The sequence below is a fragment of the Artibeus jamaicensis genome, unplaced genomic scaffold (assembly GCF_021234435.1).
Source record: "Artibeus jamaicensis isolate MK-2021 breed Jamaican fruit bat unplaced genomic scaffold, CSHL_Jam_final contig_3176, whole genome shotgun sequence".
Lineage (NCBI taxonomy): Eukaryota > Metazoa > Chordata > Mammalia > Chiroptera > Phyllostomidae > Artibeus > Artibeus jamaicensis.
The window spans coordinates 4,164,325-4,188,264 of record NW_026521740.1 but is presented as its reverse complement, the minus strand read 5'-3'; the positions used below and the strand labels follow the sequence as shown (position 1 = coordinate 4,188,264).

Genomic DNA, 23,940 nt, shown 5'->3' with positions numbered 1-23,940 from the left:
TGAAACTTTGGTGATATAATAACACTTTTTTTACTGCTATGAAATAGCTTATTACAAAAAATGTTTCCTCTGTTCTCTGGGATGTACTAGAGAAGCAAGAAGATGAGAAAAGCAGATTTAAGGTAGATTTTAAATTGGATAAGGTGAGACAAGTGAACTTCTTATTTTTCCTTCCAAGCTTAAAAAAATACAACTACAACAGCACCTTCTTTCTTGCTGCATTAACTTGGAATGTTCTATCGGACTTTCCAGGGCTTCTCTAATCTGAACCGGCCGGCGTGTCTGAGTTTCCCACTCCCACCTCCAGTGCAGGCACCAGCCCTTGACGCCCGGGCGGGGCTGGCTGACTCATCTGGCACATGGCCACTGCTCCTCACTGCTGGGCTGCACTTCTGATGGTCCCGCCTTGAGAGCGCATCCCTCTTCCCCAAACCGCGTCTCTTCCGCATCCCCAAGAGCTCTGAGCTCAGGCACCTGTGCACTCAACAACTATGGAGTAAGCACCTACTACGCACATGTCTGCACAGGCATGTGCAGTGTGCACTGCATGCATGTGTATGATTCATACATAACAGAGCACTTGGAGTAATTTTTCAACAATAGAAATAGCAATGCTGAGTGATGAGCAGACTGTGAGGGCTGCTGGAAGGCGGAGCCTCGACAATGACTTGGGTCCCCAGCAGGCTGACTGGGAAGACAGTGACAGGACGAGGAGAAAATAGAAGCTATCTCACTAGAAAAGACAGTCGGTGTGCTGTGTGTGTCCCACAGATACACACATAAAACCAGGGTTAGAGGGTCAAGAAAATCATCACCGTGGTGGGAAATTAATTCAGACTGCAGTAGAACTCACCTGAGAAAGGCTGAGTAGGAAAGTGACTACCTGTCCACGTGTCTGATCCAGTTCTAGGTACTCTTAAAGAAAGCAATTTCCGAATGCCCTTCCCTTGCAAAGACCAACGCTCATAAACCCCACTGCTGCGCGCAGCACGAGGCGGCGTTTCAGCTCTGCTTTTACTGTGTGAGTGAATGGCTGAAAACTATTTTGAATGGCCTGTTGACTTTTAAAAATGCATCAGAATGCTTCTATTGTGAACAATGAAGTATCATAATAAAAATATAGGCTGGCACCAAATTTCATCTCTTAATTTTACTATGTGATTTATTGCCATTTGCTAGTGAGGTTGTTACTATATCATTTTAAACCAAAGTATATAAATAGTATAGGCTGTTGTTTTTAAATTAAATAAGTTCTGTTGTGGGCCTGTAAAAAAGAAAGGCACTTTAATGTTTTATTTTAAAAAGCAGCCTTGAAGAACAATCTTACTTTATAGATATTCAAATATTTCTTACATGCACTATTATTGTTAGATACCATTCTTCTACTTGCAATTATTTACTCTGTAACTTTTTAAATATAAGGAATGTACATTTTTATTTCTTAAAGAAATTATTTTCAGTTTGAAAGTGCTTTTTAATAAATCAAATTTTCTGCAGTTAATTTGCTTTTGAAAAATGATACTTAAGTATGTAGATAGTCATTTCATTTCTTCAACGGTCTAGTCATTTGTTAAATAATATTTGATTCAACTATTTTTTCCAGAAGAAAAAATCTGAATGTCCAATCCTGAAACACTGTAAGGAAATTTTTAAATATCAGACCCTGAAATACTCTAGGGAAATTTCCTCCTTGACTTTGGTTATTTGTTCTCCCCACGTGTGTTTTTATGATGCACTAAAGAAACCAATCTCAAATCTCACCTGTTTTTGATTGCAGGTTTCTTCTTGGTTCTTCAGGGGCCTCAATCGGCTGATCAGCCAGGAAAACTCGAGCTTGGTCTACGGCATTCAGCACAGAGTACTCCTTCTCCTTTAACTCGCGTCTCAGCGCCTGGACAGAGAGAAGCAGAAGTTGCACGTGTGAATTAACATGTTCAGCAAGTAATGGGACATCTTAAATTCGACTGTGTCCTACCACACTTGACATGGGAGTGACCGACAGCCAGCATTTAAACAAAGTTTGCAGTGAAAAATGTAAATTTCACACAAATGAATGATGAAATGCAAATAAAAGCAAAAAGATGAATCCTATGAAACTTAAATATGCAAAAAACGTACTTCACAAGATTGTTACAGTGCATTTGAACTTACACAAGGTGTACTTTTAGGGTTCTCACTACTGTCGGATTGCTAAAATGTAATAGCCTGTTCTAAATCACATTTTTCTATAACACTGACTGACAAAAAAATTACATGCAATAATATAGGGGAAGGCAATTTCGTAAGTAGTAACCAGATCTTCAGAAGTACTTTACATTCTTTGGAATATATTAAGAAAAAAATTAAGAGATAGAAACAAATTAAAGTACATGAAATCAAAACTGAACCGGAGAACAAAGAAAAAGACAGTCTCCAATGATCTCAAAATGTGTTCCATTTGTCACCCTGAAGCAATTACAGTTTTCCCTCCTGAGGTTTTTCATGCAAACCCAGCCATCTCAGAAGAGCTGTCTTCAGCCCTGACACTCTTCTAAGTAGGGTTAAACTTGCACCTTGCTCCTTCAACACGTTTGGTGATTAAAACTCTGATAGAATCTACAACAACAAAGCTCAGCCCATGACTACTGAAAGATAAGAGTAAATGAAGACTTTCTCAGGTGCTATTTTAATGCTGTAGCTAAATCAGAATTGTTGTTAATATTGTTATCCTCTTAAATTATGCACATAAACACCTGTTGGCTCCAATATTTTGCTTTTAATGCAGTTCCCTGATAACACGTTAGGAAAATTCAATTTTGTTTATTTTCTAAAATATCACATTCCAGTAGTATTTTAGCATCAATACAGTCTTTCCTTCCAAACATAACTGTTGTTTTTAATAGCATTTGACATAACTATGCTGGGATGATAAGCTATTTCTAGGCCAAATCCTCATTTTCCACAGCAAATAAAAAGTAAACATTACATATCTACAAATACCAGACTATTCGCCTGCTGCAAAAGAACTGGATCGAAACAACAGAAAACATTGTAACAAAGTTGGGAAACACCATCCCGGGTGAGGGGGTGGGAAGAGCGGGGGGGGGGGGGGACCGAGAAGGAGGGGCGGAACGCCGGTTTTTTTGTGATAAGCATTGTAAATATGTTTGACTTTTAAATTGTGAACGATTAGGACTCATTAAAAATCTAAGCTGAAAGAATAAAAGTGAACACCTTAGACACAACTCAGTTCACAACTGTGAACACCACAGTCCACAACTTAGCCACAGTGATAAAGCACACAGTGTGAGAGGAAATTAAACTTTGTTTAAAATCTATAGGTAACACTTATGCACCCTTTCTATCATTTACGTAACCAAAGACTGACCGTGAAGCAAACACAAGGCAATAGCTTCTAGATCAATTATCACCTAAAAACATGAAATGGCTATTTCAGGGGGAAAAGAGACTAAATCCCCATTATCTCTATTTAAGAAAGGCGGGTTGCAAACAAGTACCAAGGTGGTACACCCCCAGAGAACAAGATGATCTTTGGACATTTAAAGTTTCTGATACACAGAAACAAAGGAGACACAAGAAAAATGGGGAAAATGTATTTTTAATCCCAAAATACACACACACACACACACACATTTACTGGTCTTGAGTTAATTATGCCTTTAACACAGATTATTGTTACAACAAGAAGCTCCAAATGAATGAAAATACTCCTAACATCTACTTCCAAAACCAACTGGAAATATAAAATAATGATATGAGAAAGCACGTTGCCTGAAAGACAGCAGTGAGAAACAGTGGCAGAAGAATTCCGAAAAATTTTAGTGCTCAAGAGTATCTATCTCCCAAATGGACAACCAGTAAACGTGGGGACAGTAAAGATCTTTAAATGATGTTCTAGGGCTTGTGCTAGCTTTCTTCCTTGCGAAAAGGAAGCGCCAGGAACACACGAATTGAATGCAAGCTCCTGGAAGGAGCCAGAAGGCCTCGCGCCGGTTCATCGGATGGGTTGAAGGGCTCACAGACAGTATTCAGAGCCTTGGCACACATGAAAAACCAGGAAATACCGACTGGTTGTCGAGGTGGAAGGAAGTTAAAAGCCAAGGGAAGACAGAACCTAAAGGAACGTGACTCTGAAGGAAGAACTAAAGCAGAGGAGACGATTACGGGGCATGTATTTCAGAGGATGAATCCAGACCTTACGGTGGAGGGAGAAGATAACAGGACTCCCGTGACTTGGGTGTACAGAAATTTCTGACCAGGAGCTCGAGATTATTGTTAGTCCTCACAGTGTGCTTTGGGTAGGTCTGTGGGTGCGGGGAGGTGGCAAAAACAGATTTGTCTTGAAATTATTTTTAGAATTTAGAAAAACCCAATGGAAACAGTGTTTGTCTACAGAAAGGATACTGGGGAAAACTGACCTGTCAACTTCCTCCATGGCTGGAACTTTGTCAATTAACACAGATGCTCTCACCACAGGTCATTTCACTGGAGGGCAGCTGGCTCTGCCGGGAAAGCTCTCTCCCCAGATGTCCCGGTGGCAGATTCCCTCCTCCCAGGACACCCTCTCGGTGAGGCCCGCCCACCCACCTTATTAATGGAGCGGCCCACCCTTCCACTCGCCCGTCCTGTCCCCATGGCTCTGCCTCACCATTGGTGTATTTCCTACACCTAACACCTTGTATCATGCAAGGTAGGTATTGAGTTATTATGTCTATTGTTTATTTTCTGTCTCCCTCAGAGGAAATATAATCTCCACAAGGCAAAGGACCTTTTCTGGTTTTGTCCACTGCAGTGAGAAAGGCCCCCACATCAATGCCTTGGGACCCTGAGGACCTTAGGTGGCTCTGAAATGCTTCCTGGTGAAGGCGGTGTCTAGGCTGAGTCTCGCAGAGTGAGAAGGGCATGTTCAACAGCAGAAACTAAACAGCAGAAAACCAAGAGAGTGTGACAGTGGGCACTCAGGGAACAACAAACATTTAATGCAGATAAAGCAGCAACCACTGAGGTTGAAGAGGTGGGCAGACATCAGGGCCGAAGACTGCGCTGTGCAGTGTCCTAAGCATCTGAGACTTCACTAGAAATGGGTGCTGGGAAGCCACTGAAGGGCCAGTCAAGCGGGGAGCAGGGGGTGACTGTCACATTTACATTTTTGTTTTTTATAACGTCGTTGTCAGGTCTCCTAGATTCGTGCAAAACAAATTTGAGTCGGAGAAAGCTGCCCAGGTCTGGAGAATCTAATTTTCCTTCCTGACCATGTTAAACTCCAGCCCTTCATAAAACAGTCTGCTCTGCACAGGGCTGTGAGGAACTGTCTCATGAACTCCTCTGACATGGGAGCGAAGGAAGGTAAGTAGAAGAGGCAAGTGTAGGCACGTGGGAACTACGCTAAGTAAGTAAAAGTGTGGGGCTCAAGCCCCAATGCCAATTCGATAACCAAATATCTGAGAAAACAGCATACATTTAATAACATCTGTGCATACTCTATTTTGCAAACTTTGTTGTTCAATTTGTTCTGTTTCAATTATATTTAATTGCATGCCAGAAATGGGCTTAACTTTCAACACATATAATCATTTCACCACCCTTTACCTCTCAATTAGACATGAAAAAAGCCAGCATTTTCAACCACCTGGTGAACATTAATGATAAGATAATTAGATTCCGACAGAGTTGTTTTGTACACACAGCTACAAAGTGGCATTCAGCTTTAGGCTCTGATACCACGTGACTTATATATGGGCTGCCTTAAATGAGTATAACATAATCTACTTGGAATTTTTCTTATTTAATGACTTTATATTTTCATTCAAAACAGTTCTGTTCTCAGACAATAACAAGCATTGACATGGATGTGAAGAAGTTGGAAGCCTCGTACGGTGCCGGTGGAACAATGAAATGGTACAGCCACTTTGAAAAACAATTTGGTAGTTCCTGAACCGGTCAAACTCAGAGTTACCATGTGACCCAGCAATTCCACTCCTAGCATATGTACCCAAGAGAACTGAAAGCATATGTCTGCATAAAACACTTGTACGTGAATGTTCACACCAATATTATTCACAACAGCCAAAATGTGGACACAACATAAACATTCACCATTTGGTCAGTGGATGAGTAAAATGTATATCCATACAATGGAATCTCATTCAGCAACAAAAATAAAATACTAACATATGCTACAACCTGGGTGAATTTGGAAAACATTACGCTAAGTGAAAAAGAGCCCGATGCAAGAGCCCCTTACTATAAAATGCCTGAATAGGTAAGTGTACAGAGATAGAAAGTGGATTAGTGGTTGCTTAGGATGGGAAAACAGGAGGAGCGATGGGGGTGGGGGGCAGGTCACTGCTCATGGGTCTAGGGTTTCTTTTTAGGAGAATGAAAATGTTCTACAACTAGACCGTGATGATGGTCCTATGACTCGGGAAATAGACCAAAAGCCACTGCACTGTACACTTTAATGGCATGCATTTTATGTTATATGAATATCTCAAATTGTTATTAAAATAATTCTGTTCTTTCTCCTACAAAAAGTGCTGTACGTAATCTGCTTATTTTCTGACTGCTATTCCCACCCTCCTGGAAAGTAATAGCTCATCCCACACATTTAGTAGGCCCTCGCCTCACCATTTCCAGAGCATTCTGTATTCCTAACACAGCTCATCCTGATACATCATCAGATCTTCCAAGGTAAGGCTTCCACCTTAACCGTTTGAAGTTCTCCTCAAAGACTGCCTAGATACTTGAGGGGGGACCCAGAAAATGGAACTTTATTTATTGAAGATTGTGTGTTTAGTCGTACATGTTTAAACTCCAGTCACCTTCAAAGTCCTCTCCATCTGATGCAATACACCTATTGAGACGAGTTTTCCTCTGCTCAAAACAGTTTTTGAACTCATCCATTTTGATGCTTTTATTGCTTCTGCCGTTTTTTGTTTCACCTCTCCCACATCAACAAAACATTTCCCTTTGGGGATGTTTTCCATCCAGGGAAACCAAAAACTAGTTGCTCTGGTGAGATCAGGTGAACAGGGAGGGTGGGGCATGGGGGGGGTCATGCTGTTTTTAATCAAAAACTGCTGAACACTCAGCGTGGTATGAGCAGGTGCGCTCATAAATCACCCATCATGAAATGGGCAAATGCATTCAAAGAGTCTTCAAAAATATTCACTGAAGCCAGGACGCAGCCTCTCACAACAGTGCCAGCTGATGCACTGATACAGATGGGTTCCTAGAACACTCACCTAGTGGGGGAAGCCTGTACTACAAGGGACCCACCCTCCAGAAGATAATTCCAGTGTTTCTGGTCCCTCCTCATATGTAGATAGTACTCAATACATGCTTGGGAAACGCTGAATAAAAGGACTGCCTTCAGAATTAAACACTATGTAGAACCTCAAAATATACCAAAATCCCCCAAGTCTTATTATCCTAAATTGAAATAACTATTGAATTCCATTTAAGCTCTGGATTATTTGAACTACCTACTTTGCCAAATTATTTGTAAATAATTTTCAGATGCAAAGTTAGTTTTCTCCTATCATCTGTCAGCTAATAAGTACCAAGTATTTCAGTTTGCTGTTGGTCATTATTCTCTCCCTAGATAAACGAGGAACTGAGTTCACTAAAAAAAAAGTGGTACGAGCCCATTCTATCTACCACTTGTTAGCACATCCTAATCCATGAGACAACTGCCTAGGGCATAGTTTCATGCAGTTTCAAAACTACTGCAGTGATTAGATTGAAGGTTTAGGCATTATCACTACTGTGTATCAAACCCATCTAAAACTGCTGGCTTGAAACAATGATGAGTTATTTTTCACAATTCTGTGGGTTGGCAACTTGGTGGCCAGCAGGACAGCTGGTGCCACCAGAGATCACCCCTGAGGCTGCAGTTGCCTGAGGCTTGAATGGGGTTGGAAGTCCAAGGCGGCCTCACTCACAGGTCTGGAAATGGTTGCTGGATAGAGGCTGGGGCACCTTGGTCTCCCTCTGCACAGTCGCAAATTGCCAGTCGACTGGACTGGGCTTCTTCAAAGCGCAGTGGTTAGTTTTCCTTCCAAACAGCAGAGTGAAAGCCACAAGATCTCTTAAGGCACAGACGGTAGAACAGCTCTGCCCACTAACACTTTCTACAACAACAGAAATGTTTCAAAGCTGTGCTGTCCACTGGTTGCTTATGACAATTTTCAACTTGAAATATGACTAGTGCAAAGGAGAAACAAATTTTAAATTTCACCTAATTGGAATTGATTTAATTTTAAGTATAAATGGTCACATGGAGCTAAGGGTCGCCATATAAATCAGTGCAATTCTAGAATTTGCACAGCACTTCCAACACATTCCACTCGTTAAAGCACGTCATGAGGCCAGCCCAGGTTCAAGACTGGAGAAATGTACGGACTTTCTTGCTGAGGGGAAGAGCAACGATCCTGTGCAAAGGGTCCTGATACAGAGAAGCATGGTTGTAGCATGGGCTACAGTGACCCACCACACGGACTCAGGGGCAAGTGCAGGGTTAGGGCAGGCGTGAGGATTAGTTATATTTAATGCAAGAGGTCACAAAGGCATTCCAGAGACAGTGGTATGTGAACAAAGATCTCCGTACAGCAGACATTCGGCTTCCTTGCTGATTCACCCTTGGCCATAGACCTAAAGGAATGCTTCATGTGGCCACCTGTCACAAAGCTGATGGGTCTCCCAGTCTGTGGCAGTAGAGAGAATCAGCTTAACAAGGAAAAAGATACCCAACAATGTCAAAAAATAAAATTGAAATTATATTTTCAAAGTTGTATGCTCTAAGGTAATTAATGTGAGGGAATATATAGTCTCAGATATCTCAAGAGTCAAGAATAATAAATGGGGAACATCCTAATTATGGCCATAAGAAAATATTCAACTTCTCTCACATCCAAAGGTGGCATGAGGGTATATTAGAATTTTCCAATCAAAATTTCCAGCAAAATGAAAATGTCAAAACAAATATTAGAGTCAGACAATCTATAAAAAAATATGCCAGGCACCAGAGAAAACGGCATTTACTAGGCCATGACCCCAACTTTTAAGGAATTTATACTAGTCTAAAGAGGGAAGAATAATGCTGATGAGATCGTAGGGAGAACCACAGACCTTTGAGAGAGGTATAAACAGGGCACTGGGGAAACACACAGGGGCCGGAGGGAGCTGGAGAGGAGGCTGCAAGCCTCCTGCACAAAAATTCATCAACTGTGCATAAAAAAGAAACTGGAATTAGGTTAAAGGTAATTTGGGTAAAAGGAATTTAAGTAAACAGAATGAACAGGTGAGGTATTCTAGTCTCTCATTGTTCTCTTATCTTCTGCGTGCTCACTTAAACCAAATGAATCCTTGGAATGTCGACTTAATGAAGACCTGACTCCAACACCAGAATTTAACTACTAAAATCACAGTGCTTCTTCACAACGATTTCTCCGAGCTCAGCCTTCACTGGATCTCACTTTTACTGCCTCTTCTCTGTCTGCCCCTTTCAAAGTCAGGGTGCATTCTGGTAGCTGCTGGTGCTTCTTTCCCTTGCCAGAGAGCAGAGACAATCACTCCTTATTCAACTCTAAGTGCCTAGAAAGACTCTCAAGGATCCTCCCATAGTGGCCTGGGAACATTTCTCCCCACCTGCTACAACTCAGTGGGAAGGGCAGGGGATAAGGACGTGTAAAGAAGTGACGGGCAGAGCGTAAGTCAAAAAGTCTCACGAGTCAATCCGCTGCTCTTTATTTTCACCATGAACATGGCATCAGCTCAGCAAATGGCCATAATATTACCAGTTATTCCTGTCAGCACTAAGTACACAGGATCCTGCTAGTCTCTTAATATGAAAGCAGGGTCAGCGACAACCTGGAGGAGGGAGAGGAATCAGGGCCAGCCTCCTCTGTCCTACACTGCACGGAGATAAGGGAAGAAGAAAGGCGCATGTGCAGGTGTGTGCTAAATCTGGGGTCATCTCTCCTCTTCAAAACACAACTGTCTCCTCTTCTTTCTTTAATCTAAAGCCATCACCGAAATTGTCTGTATATCAAGTGCCAACATTCACTGAGGTACACTTGTCTTCCCGTTTTCTAGATAACATTAAAATGGTACATAAATCAGATCATTTTGCTCTCTGGTCTAAATGGTGTCCTCGTGGACTTAAAACAAACTCTAACCTTCTGGCCAAGATCTGGACCTCCTTCGCTGTCCCACCTCACTACAAGCACACTCTAATTTTAGCCGCAAAGTCTTTATTTCCATTCCTGTGATAAGCCAAGCTTTGTCTGCCTCCTGGTCTTCACAATTCAGAAAGCTTTTGTGTCAAATCTCCAATGGCTGGCTCCTTCTCACTATGTATTTAGATTGTAACACTGAATACATATACCTGTTGGGTGACTGAATGAAGAAATAAATAAACTGACTTGAAAGAAAAAAAGGGAATCTGGATGGAACTGGAGAGCATTTACTAAGTGAAATAAACCAGACGGGGAGGGACAAATACCATATGATCTCAACTCTAACTGGAACCTAATCAACAAAACAAACAAGCAAGGAAAATATAACCAGACACATTAAATTAAGAACAATCTGACAGTAACCAGAGGGGAGGTGGGAGGGGGTAATGGGGGAAGCAGGGAAGGGTTTTCAGAACAACTATAAAGGACACATGGACAAAACCAAGGGGGGCTGGAAGCAAGGGAGGGAGGTGGGTTTGGCTGGGGTAGGGGGGGAGTGGTGGGGGCAAACACAGACAACTGTAATTGAACAACAATAAAATAATTTAAAAACAAAAATAAGAAAGAAAAAGGGGGATTCAAAGAAGGAAAATGGGAGTAGCTCATAAAAAGCTGGTCTCTGTAAGAAATCAGCATGAAATAACTCTGAGTAGAAGAGCAGAGAATTCATCTCCTTACAGCTCTTTATAGAAACAGTCATTGCTTAGGCCACAATATCTGTGGACTTTCTTATTAGCAAAGTCACTAACCCTCCCCGGTCAAAGTCAAAGAGATCCACTAGGGTCATCCTTCCTGACATTTAGAGACCGAGCTCCAATACCACCTCACCAAGGTAGAAACATCACCTGACTCGCCTGCAGAGCCAGCCTTCCCTCCTGTATGTCTCTACAGCTCTTGGATCTGCTTTGCTGCAGCACCCACCACAGGTGCCTGTCCTGACCTCTATACACACCTGACTCCTACATCGGACTGCATGAACTACTCTCTGAAGACCCGTATCTATGCCCCAGAAGTAAGAATGGAAACTCAGTGCATTTATGTATGAAAAAATAAGGAGACGTTTAAAATAATTTTTGTAGTGTTGCAAAATCACATAGAAATTTGCAACTAAAATCCATGTGTCACATACCCAGCAGGTATGATGTAGGAAACCCTCATCCATACGAGACCTTGGGTTTGTGCCATAACCTCCCTGCATGTTACTGACAAATCTCTCATTCTCCTTACCTGCACAAGTAAGACCATGAATATGAGCATATTTTGAAACTATTCAGTGTGATAGAGTACCTACTGTTACAACATGCTAATCTAACGCCTTACCATCGTTCTTCAAAACTGGATTTCTCTCTGCAGCCTCCGTGCAGTTATACGTGGAGGAAAGTTCCAGCCGTTTTATCTATAGTTTGGATAACCAATACCAGTACACAACTGGCTGTTAGCAGGAACAACCACAGTCAACTCTTCTAGGGGAGAAATTATTTCATTATGAGAAAAATGGAATTAAGGGATCTTCTGAGATTAAGCCAAAATGTTTGTTAAGCATCAACCTGAGTTCCAAGCCTATGTCACTTTCAATTTTTAGAGAGAAAACAAATAAAAGCTGTGTCATTTTGTGAACCAATCTGTACCAGAATGAAATAATACTGTAAACCTCTTCGGAGGTAAAAATGGTTAGTCAGATCACATTACACACACTAATTTGATAGAAATACCAAATTTCTTCAACTGATCAGTTTAACAAGCAATGGGCCACTTTTCCCTGTCCTTCTAGGTGCAATTAAATCGAAACATCCAATCAGTTAGCCTCTTCCTTCTCTGTGGGAGAGAAATTTGAATCAGACATCTGACGTCCTAAACCTGTCTCTAAATTCCCATACTGACATAAAATACAAGCATTTTAATGAAAAAAAAAAACAAAAAACAAAAACATTCACCAGAAAGAGGGACAAAAATGAGAAATCACAGGCAAGAATTGCAGTGAAACTTCACTTTCGCATGTTGCTGGAGGCAGAAAATTGCTTCAATCATCTGGGAAAGCAGGCTGGTACTCTATCAAAGGTCATTTCTATGTGCATATTGTGTGAAACAAGAATTTTACCACTGGGAATATGTCCTGAAAAAATAATCCAAAAAAGGCTACAAACACAAAACTTTTCATTATACCATTATTTATGATTAATAAAAATTGAAATCAACTTAAATACCTAACACCTGGAAAATATTTCGTTTCACTAGGCATGGCTACACTAGGGACCATTACGTAACCTTGAAAAATTATTGTAGTAATGACCACATAGCAGCACGAATAGGCACAACATCCATTTATGTGGGAAAGACAGGATCAAAACCTACAGACTATAAAAACTGTGTGAAAGGTGAATACACAAAAAGGAAATGATGCAAAATGAAAATGCTTGTGTTACAGCCATGAAACTGTGACTATTTTTATTTAATGAAAACCTATAATGTTATTATTTTCATAATTAAAAATTATACTTTTAAGGAAGGAATCTCAAATAGAATCAAGTTCATTTACCATGGAAATTATCATTGAACAAATTATGACTTTGAAAGAGCAGTTATTTAAAATTGCAAATAATTTTAGAAGCAAACTTTTATTAACTACAACAATCATAAAACTTTTCCATATGTTTCATTTCAGTAATATCTCTGAAGTGAGGTTTATTTATAAATCGTGATACGTGACAACATAGTTGCTGAATGTGAGAGTCCATGTGTTTAAGCTGCTCTGTACGTTTGCTAGGAATAATAAATCTTCAAATTTTCTAAGCGTCAAATTTCTACATAAGAAAGACACATGAACACTGGGAGAGCCTGGCAGTTTTCAGCACAAAAGGATAAAGTAATAAGCTCTATTTTAAATACTATCTCAATAATCAAACTCATGCCAATCTTTCCATCTCCTGTGAAAATCCTTCTGACTCTTGTTTTGAATAACTTAGGCAGTATTGAGACAGGCAAAAGATAACCTCTTAACTGACTACAACATTAAAGCATAAAGCATAATGGTGTTCACTAGTTTTCTCACAATTTCAAGCATGTTGTGTAATTGAAACTATGTCTATCTCTTGGGAAAAAATCATGGCTCACTTTTTGTCAGCTATTGCCTTTATTAAAGATTATGCTATTTAGAGTAGAATTATTATCAAAATGCAATGTACTTCCAAACAGGAATATGGAAAAAGGGATTAAAGCGAGATAAAAAGGAACACTCTCACTAAAGGACCTGTTATCTTTGGGTACATTTCATTCATTCAACATTCAACAACTATTTCGTGGGCAGAGTATCAGGCATAGACAAAGAGCCAACAGAAAATAAAAAGTCATTATATTTGAAAATGACAAATGCCACCAAAAGAGAAAGAATAGGGTAAGAGAGAGTAGGAATGCTGGGAAGGAAGTTACAATTCAAATAGAAAAGTGTGCACAGGCTTCATCGGGAAGATGCCATACAGCAAACATTTGGAAACAGTGGAATTAACCACATGGCTGTCCGGGAAAGAGAATTCTAGGCATAGTAGACAGCATGGAGCTGCACACACCAAGAGGCCAGATTGGCTTAAACCTGGTTGTAAGAGCAAAAACAGTAAAAATGAGGCGAGCAAGGTGTGAATAGGAGGTAGCTCTGATCATAAAGTTTTTCAAAAACCATTCTGAGGTCTGTGGCTTTTATTCTGAATTAGACAGAGGGCCACTAAAAACTTCTGATTTATTTGAATGGGAATACACCGGCTGCTGTGCTAACATGAAACACACACTGGTGACTGTAGCTATAAATTGTTACAGGTAGTCAGATTCAGATTCTATATTTTGAGCATAAAACCAAAAAGATTTCCCAAGAAACTGAATATGTGAGAAAGACAATATTGAAGAAATTACTGTTTTTTACCTAACAACTGGAAGAGAAGTCTATCAATTGAAATGGGGAATACTGAGTACAATTTTGAGGGGGCAAGTTCAGGAATTTGGTATGAATATATTAAGCCGTAGATGCCTATTAGAATCCCAACGAGAGATGACATGTAAACAGATATAAGTTTGGGAGTGGTTAGCATAAACATGGCTTGTAAAACCAGGAGATCCGATTAGTTCAGGAAGAAATAAGAAATAGAGAAGCCGACATAGCCTGACCCCTGGTGCATCCCAATTTTAGGAGCCTGAGTGAAACAGGAAGAATCAGCAAGGGAGACTGAGAAGGAGCTACCAGTTGAGGTGAGAAGAAAATCAGGAATAGGGCAGTGAGCTACCAGTTAGGTGGAGAGATGGAACAGAAGGACAGTGAGTCACCAGGAAAGGGAGGACTGAAAAGCAGCCATGAATCACAACCCAGCCAACACTGACAGACATCACAAGTCACAATGAGGGGCATGCAAGGGAGTGTGGGGGCTCAGATGGTTGACTTACTTGAAGGAAAAGAAGGTACTTTAAGTTTTAAGAGGTTTCCGTTATTGTAAAAGTGTTGCTTTATGTATGCCAAAACATGAGTGTACATTAACGTTTTCCTTCTCCATGCGAGCAGGCCTGGATGTATAAAGTGCAGAGCCCAGTGCGAAGTGCCAGCCAGGGCCCCCTGTCCAACAGGACTCAGAATTTCTAGGTGGCACAGCAGAGCAGTAAACCGAGTGCGGGGCCCCTCCAGAGCAAAGCCCAGTTTGGTCCTGACTGCGTGGGACACACCCAGGAAGCTGGCCCCAGACAGAAGGCATCTGTCCTATAGCAAACAGAAATGCTGCTGGTACATAGGCTTCCTTTGCTTTTGATTGCAAAAAAGCACTGCTTATGGAGGAATACAAACAGAGAGAAATAAATGATATCAACATAAGGAGGCTCTGCTGGAATGCAATTTGTTTTTTTCCCCAACTTCCTTTCAAAGCTAAATCAGCATATATGGATCTGAAGTCATTATAATCCGACAGCAAAGAAGGGCAGAAGAGTCATTAAGTCTGATAGCGCTAATAAAACCACACGAAAAGGGGGAAAGGAAACAGGCTTATTTTCACTGGTATGCAGATGCAATTTAAACAAAAAAAATCTTCCTAGTGCTTAGAAGTTCCGGTTAACATCCCCAAATGAAAATTTAATATATAGATTTATTCTGGTTCCATCCCATTGACATAAAAAATGATGCCTCAATCCCAATGCTAAGTATAAATGCTGAAACTAAGATTGGAATTCTCCAGCTTCTCATAGTGATGCAGCATCCTTTCCTATATTTTTAAAATTACATGCACACATAAATGTGTATCTTTACCCAACAAATATGTTCCGCATTTACTGCTGTAAAGTACAGTATTAGGTGCTGAAGCTGCATTTTCTTTCTCGTCCAGTTTTATTCAATGCATAATCCAAAAGGGAGGTGAACAAGCCACTCACTGGATTGTATACTTCCAGTCATACCATGGCTTATTTGGAGGATTTTCCTGCCAGAAGTTTTGCCTAAAAATGTGTAGTGAATTCTTATTCCACAGTCTCTTCTAGCTCAGAGGCAGCTTGCTTTGTGGAGTGCTACCCAATCTTCCCAAGTACAAATACTCATGAGTCATCTGTGCCTCCCCGGCCTCCACTCATGCTCGCCATACAGGGCTATGATGTCTACGGTCATTACTTCTTTTCAAGCTCCTCAGATCTCTGATGCTAGAGGGTGACATCTGTGACAGCAAACACTGATGCATGCCCAGTACCCAGAGAAGTATGTGGCAAACATACTTCCTAAATAAAGAAATAAACTGTTAGATAAATGAAATTGTCTCTGGACTCAATGGGTCCAGAGGCAGTTCCCTAGAAATGGGTTGAATAAAGGGGTGGACTCTACTGTTTGGTTTTACAGACCCCTATTTCTTGACTACATTTGTGGTCCACTGTTGATTTCCCCACCGAAGAGTGACAGCTATTAGGCTGCCTTGATTCTCCCTCTAAACTTGGATAAACGCTCTGGAGCGGGGTTCTAATTGTAGCTACCAGGTTTAGGTGACAAGCTGGACTGCACACAACGAAGTGGAATGAACTGCTGCTTCTGTTTCCTAACAGACTGTGTAGGGCTGTGCATTTGATATTTGATAGGAAGGAAGTCAACATAGGTAGCAAAGTAAGATGGGAACTTGGAAATTAATTTTAAGCAATTTTAGCAAAAGGCCAATTTCCCACCTTGTGTAGTAGCCTCATAGAACAGAAAGACCTTGAAATTACAGGTTTGCAAGGAGTAGGGGAGAAACTCAGATTGCTTTACCAGGGGAAACACTCACACAAAAACATACACACACACTAAATTTTATGGAGGGGTGTTGATGCTTTAAAGATGATGTTCAAATTTGTTATTTTAAGAAGTAAGTTTGCTTATGTATTTGGCAACTCAGTTTAAGGGCCTAATGTCCTGACTCTTATTAATATAATGAGATTTGAATGTAAAAATTATATTTGGATTAAGCAAAGGACAGAGTAGCCCTGAGGGAATGAACAAACCTACAAGAAATTTTACCTGAATCATACACTTCGGATTATTCTAGATGGTTTCTTTCTCTAAAATCAAATATTCATTCTGTTGGAGAAATGGTGTTAGGTCTCTCATAACTGCCCCCATATAACTTAATATTTACATTGTTATGAAAATAAAGTGAAAATTGAATAGCAAAACTTGCACTGGCAATTTTGTCAAACCATAAAGTATTTTTGGCTAAAGTAAATCTGTAACATTACAAATGAACACTACATACTTTGCAAGTGATTGTTGATTAACAATGTACCACACTCTAAAAGTAAAGGTGCATATAAGTGACCTCACTTCCTATAAAACTTTTTAAAATAATACTAAAATTTAAGGCACTGTGTGGCAAAATTCAACTACCCATTTATTAAAAAATAGTCATTCAAATACCCATTTATTAAAAAATATGTAAAAAAATTACATATTTTAAAGTAGTAATTTATTTTGAACATTTGAGGGAATTAAGTATGTACCTACATGAGAAAAATGATTTTGTTATTTATAAACTGATATTTATAAAGATTGGAAGGTGATCTCTATCTAACTTAACAGGTTAATACTAGATAGTCCTGGGAAGCTACTTCTGCTGGGCCATACTAGATGGTAAATAACAGTAATTAACATGCTTTTATTTAATTAAAATAACTCATACAGCCTAGACAGTTTTAAACAAGACGGAGATGATCCCCACTGTCATGCCCGAGTCTCAGCCACCACGGGAGGAAGTGTTAGTCACTGTTTCCTGAGCACGTACTATGTGCCAAACTCCATGCCAAACACTCCACTGTCGGGCCTTCTGACTTATTATTAGTATTTAATGGGTCTGCTTGCCTATGTGCACATTTCATTAAATTTTAAACAAAGTATTTATTACAGTTATTAAAAACCTATAATGTTCTGAGTCACTGATTGAAACAACCCAGAAAATATAGGCATTTAATGTTTTGTAATAATTTCAGTTCCTACGATACTTACATTACAGGAAGAGAAGAGTCACTCATTTCAATGTGTAAGAGACTGTGAGCAGACACTCCACTAGCGGGCTTTCCGCTCCCTTATCACTCAAGACCCAGGATGGCTACAGTGTTTGGCAGCACCAACCCCACTAACTATTTGCTTTTCTGCTTCGTTTCTGGTCTAGAGAATGTATGTCCTATCTTGGAGCCCAATTTTTCCGTATTTGGTTTTCTGGTTTTTTGAAATATTCTATTTATAATTGCTAGATGCTTGAGCAGGAGAGATGTTTTAAAGCATGCCTTACAGTATCATCCTAAGTCTTGGTGCCATCATTTAAACAGTTAAATGGCTGATACTCCTTCTGGATGTAGCCGCAAGCACAAAGCATTTAGGTACATGAATTATTAAATATGTCACTGAAGTGCGCAAGCTGTGCCTTATTGCCCTTTGTATATTTCAGCATGAAATTCAACACATAAGCATTCAGTGCAGGGCGTTGGTGGGTGGGTGGGTGGATGGGTGAATGATGAAGGAATTGGCATTGCCATTATCAAAGAACAGTCAGGAAAAATGTCATCATCGTTGATGCACATATAAGGACTAGACTATAGAAATATATGTGGGAATCAGAAGAGTTGGGAATATATGAGTTCCCATAAACCAATCCCCATGTGCCGACGTGACTGCCCACATTGATATGAGATACCAGAGTCTCTTCCCATAATTACCTGGGATGGTGAAAGAAGCCTGGACCCAGAAGAAAGCCATGGGAACTCAAATGTAAGATAATGCATATTCATTGTGTTCCTTACTTATGGTAACATTCAAATATTGCCCTTAAAGGTAATTAGATTAATGGTTAAACATTTATAATTTGTTCACCGTTGATAAGCTAACTAAAGGCACTGTATGCTTTATGGGCTTGGCATAAGCTGTTTTATTAAGAACAAGAAATAAATCATCTCCCAGTCTAGAATCTTTTATAGTATCTTACTCTACATAAATTCTCAAATACATTGTTGTTTCAATGACTTTATCCCATTTCCTGAATAGTCTAAGTTATCATTTAAGCTTCCAACAGGCTAAAATAATAAATGTCAAGTTATGATAACAAAATTTATAGTGCCCAAACAGAATAAACCCATGATAAAATATAAAGTGTAAACATGGAACAACCAATTCTTTTCAATACTAGAAAATATAAGCCCTAGTTTAAAGAATAACTCCAACAGCTAATGCTTATGTGCACCCACTACGTGTACTGTGCTAAGTGGTTTATATTCTGATGGCCAAAACAGGACTGAAGAGATTGGACAAAACACCCCCAAAGCCTAGATCATAGAGCTAGTGAATGGAATAGGTGGGAACTGAAACTGGGTCCATCTAAGCCCATGTGCTAAGTTCAATACCTTTGTATAGAAAGGTCCAACATAAGGTGCCTCAGAATAGAGGTACTATACCACTCTCCACATGAGAAAAGATAGATACTACACCACTATCCACACGAGAAAAGCCCCCAAAATATTGGTCAACTTTAATCTATAAACTGCTGAGGTTAGTCTGATGTCTACTTGTAATTATTTTATTCAAATTTTCACATAATTCTTTTATAGAGAGTTTACATCCCTGGAAACAACTCTTGAGTCTCTTAATGGTTCTCCAGCTTGCAGTAACTCACATCCACCCAAGGTGTTTTCTACTCCACATATAATGCTGTCCCTGGAAATTTTAATGTGAAACTTCAGTGCTTATTCATGTAACATTAGCACAGGTAGTTTTTAGGTGCTTCTGGTGGAAGAGTATTTTTCTTCTCCTCAAGTAAAAGGATGTATTGCTTTTTACATTGATCTTTAAAGACTTGTATACAATGACATCCAAGACTTGCATTTACGTCATTACATCTCCTGGAATAATTAACAAATCAGTGTTAAATGTCTTCATCCCATTAAAAAAATTCATCTCATAATCTCTAGGTATTCAGTTAGCATTGCAAGACTGTCTAATTAATTTGACTCCCTTAAATCATACCGTGTGGTTCAAAATAACATAATCAGACTACCGTGTGGTTCAAAATAACATAATCAGACAGCTGCCGGTTAAAATGGATGAACCCTTTGCCCTTCTACTTAAACCAACAGCTCCACTTGTTCACTGGATCCACCCACCCTCTTCCTGGTCGGTGCCCTCCCTCCCGCATCATGGACTTTTCCTACTTTGCAGGATCATTCCCGTCAGCATGGAAGCCTGTTCAATCAGCCCCCCACTTTATAAACCACTCTGGTAGTCCTCCCTGAGCTGTGGTTTCACCTCCCATGGGCGAGGTGACCCGCAGTCAACTGCAGCTTGAAAATATGAAGTGGAAAATTTCGGAAATAAAGAATTCGTAAGTTTTCAATCACAAGGCATTCTGTGTGATGAAATCTCGTACAGTCCCACTCTGCTCTTCTCCGGATGTGAATCATCACTTTGTCCAGCGCTTTTACGCAGTAAATGCAACGTGTTTGCTAGTCACATAGTAACCATCTCAGTTACTAGATCGACAGACATGGTATCACAGGGTTCGTGCTCAAGTCCCCTTATTTTACTTAACAATGGCCCAAAGCACAACAGGAGTGCTGCTTGCTGGCAGTTCTAACATGTCAAAGAGGAGCTGAAAGTGCTTTCACAAGTATATAAAGAAAAGGTGAAGCTTCTCGACTTAGTAAGGCCTTTTATTATCTCGCATCATCAAAAAAGAAAAAAGAAGAAATGGTTGAAAACAGCATAATAAGACATGTTGAGAGAGTCAGAGGCCATATTCACATAACTTTTATTATGGTATATTGTCATAATTTTTCTCTTTTATTACTAGTTATTGTTAATCTCTTACTGTGCCTAATTTATAAATTACATTTAATTATAGGTATGTATGTATAGGAAAAACCACAGTACATACAGGGTTTGGTACTATTCATGGTCTCAAGTACCCAAGGGGGGGTCTGGGAATGTAGCCCCCATAAGGAAGGCAGGACTACTATACTCTAACCCCCATAGTCCCTCCAGCTCCATTGTAAAAATCCTTGAAAGAGTTCTCTGTATTTCTCCTCATATTCTTTCTTGAATCTACTCCAATTAGGTTTCCAGCTTTACCACAGCTCTGAAATGATTCTCTTCAGATGGTCGATTTTCTGACCTTGTCTTCTTCAGCCTCTCAGCAATATTTGATCTGCATGACGACACCCTCCTTCATGAAGCTCTTTCCTTGGTTGCGGGGACTCTGTCCCCTCTTAGTTCTTCTTCCATGTTGGCTCTGCCTTCTCAGTCTCATCTTTGCAACCTCGAAAGCTAGGGTGGCCAGGGCTCATGTGTTGGAATTCTTGCCTTCCTAAGTGATCCTACCCAATTCCATCACTCATATATACTCTGGTAACTTTAATCTAGTCCCGGCCTTTCCCCCAACTTCAGACCTATATATTCAATCACCCAATAAGCGTCTTAAACTTCAAAATGTCAAACAAACAAAACACGCTCTTGAACTTCCTCTTCAGACAGCTGACCCAGCACTTTCCCCAGTTCTCTGAATGACATTCTTTCAAAATGTATTCAGAAACCAGTTACTTCTATTTCCACTGCCACACCCTTATCCAAGTCACCCCACCCCTACCCACCTGCATTACTGAAATACATTCCTGAACTCCTCTATATTCTATTCGTCATTTAACTAATAATCATTACATAATGTAGACAGATCACAGCACTCAAAGTATGGAAACCTGCATGGCTTCCCATCTTACTCAGAGTAAAAGCCAAAGTCCTTACAAAGACTTTCAAGGACCTATGTGATCTGAACACTTTTTCCCCTCCCTCACCCGACTTCATCTCCTACCCCACTCTCCACTCTGAATCTGAACACCTTCAACCACGCACGTATCTATGCTATTCCTCAGATATGCCCAGAACATCACAGCCTTATGGCCTGTGTGTTTCTGTCTCCTTTTCCTCGAGATTTCTTCCTCCACAGAGTAGCACTGCTTCTCACCCCACCTACTGCAGGTCTCTATTAAAAAAAATCACCCATTTATGGCACATCCCTGAACTTCCCCACACAAAATTGCATCTCTGCTGCTCTCTCTTTGACCTTGCTTTATTGTTTTTATGTCACTTATTACCATGGGACATATTATATACTTATCACTTGTTCATTGTCTACTACTACTCAGAATCAGGCAAGAACTCTGTTCACTGTTGACTCACCATTGTCTAATAATGTATAGTGCATATTAGACACTCAATAAATTCTTACTGAATAAGTCAACACTGTCATCAACAACATTATTGGTATTATTGTTATTATCTAAATGCCTGGCTCTAAAGGGATACAGGAGAACACCACACGCAGTGCTCTAAGATGGACTGAAACAGCATAGAACAAGGTGTGTAACCTTGCCTGGGGTGGGGGTGGGGCGGAAAATAGCCAGGACTTACTAGAAACGCTAATATGCACTTTACTTGCTCAGGCCAGACTAGGACAATCGATTCATAGTTCAGGGTTTTAGGGGTTTTTTTTTCTTTCTTTCTTTTTCTTTTTAGAGAGAGGGGAAGGGAAGGAGAAAGAGAGGTAGAGAAACATCAATGCGTGGTTGCCTCTCATGTGTCCCCTGCTGGGAACTGGCCTGCAACCCAGGCATGTGCCCTGACTGGGAATCGAACTGCGCTCCTTTGGTTCTCAGGCCCACGCTCAATCCACTGAGCTACACCAGCCAGGGCCAGGGTTTTAGTTTTAATAAAAATTAGTAGCACATGGTCACCATAGCTTTTGTGCCTTTACAGAGCACTTCCATCAGAAAGCTTTGCGTTATTCTACTTCATCAGATATCTGAATCCACAAAAATGGTATACAAATAACAAATAGAAGGGAAAGTTGAAAAAAGTAAGGAGAAATGTAGTTTTCTTTAATCAGTCATTAAAATATTACTGTTGTTATTAATTTTGTATATCACACTGTTATCTTCTTTTTCCTCATGTTTCCGCTGTATCCCTATCATACTCAGTTTTTAAGTAGAAAGAGAACGTTTACCCAATTGATAATGTGAATAACCTCAAGACAAGGACTGACAATAAGATAAATTTCAAGGTCTTATCATCTTGTGCTAAACCATAGATGATACTTTCCTTTAGAAGTCGCATAAGTTAGTTATTTTTAAAATGGGAATAATATCCTAATATCTCATTAAAATGTACAGATTTAGAGCATGCAATGCATGTGAAGAGAAAAATATATAATAAAACAAGCTGATATGTGATAATTGAGAAAATTAGTGTGCTAGAATATTAAATAAATAAATAGAAAGTTAATAAGGCAAATAATTTAAATAATACAGGGATCTAAGAACTAATCTGTAAGTTGATAACATTTCAGCATGTCTGCTTATGAGAGCAGAAGTAGAAATTCTCAGAAACAGAAATTTGAGAATAAAAATGAAACTCAAAAAAAGGTCCAAGTTCAGAAAAAGAAAACATAAAATGATCTTAAATACTACTGCCATTTGCTGTAAGACTTAAGTTCATTCTATTTTCCTACTACTGCAAGTCCTTACTTCTTCAATTTCATCTATTATAAATAGGATAGTTTGTAATTTTATTTATTTTAATTGTTCAAGTACAGTTTTCTGCCCTTTACCACCGCCCCAGCCCACCCCCCAAGCCAGTTCGCAATTCTTTATGACTCTATGACTTTAAAATTTAAGATGAACTTGCAGTGGAAAAATTTTCCCAATATATTAATATCTTAAAATCTATTGGAAAATAAGATAAATTTCATAATGATGCTTTAAATATCTGAAACGTGTTTTTAAAAGTTTAGTTAAATAAGAAGAAAAAACTTAATCCGAAACAAATGGAAGCAGCAGATACAAAATAAGCACTAAAGGCCTGAAAGTCAGGGGTGGGAGTGGGGGGGAAATAGGTCAGGACCTGTGCCAATTCGCTCAACTTATATTTACCTAGAGTTTTATTTTAAGCATTTACTTCACCAAAATCAAAATTAATTTAAAAAGTTACCCAGCACATGAGGTGAACTTACTTTACAATGATCGTATTGGAGCTGTAAGGCAGGAACATCCCCTCCAATAGGCATTTGTTTTCTAAGCTCCTCATCTTTCGCATTCAGCCATTTGATCAGTTCTTCCAAGGATGTCAGCAGCCGGTTCCACTTCTCCGCACTGGCTTCCAAATGGGCCCTGTGGACAGGCAATGCCAACCACG

The 23,940-nt window shown here is 39.8% G+C and overlaps 1 protein-coding gene across 9 annotated transcripts in view; it reads right to left on the bottom strand.

The window, feature by feature from the left end:
* Positions 1-23,940, bottom strand: part of UTRN (utrophin) — a 449,632-nt gene that overhangs the window by 111,568 nt on the left and 314,124 nt on the right. For all 9 annotated transcript variants that reach the window (XM_037144913.2, XM_037144915.2, XM_037144914.2 and 6 more), the window contains 2 exons: positions 23,759-23,915; positions 1,762-1,891 (listed from right to left, as the gene is read on the bottom strand). In XM_037144913.2, the coding sequence (XP_037000808.2) occupies positions 1,762-1,891; positions 23,759-23,915 (287 nt within the window). The remainder of the gene's footprint in view (positions 1-1,761; positions 1,892-23,758; positions 23,916-23,940) is intronic.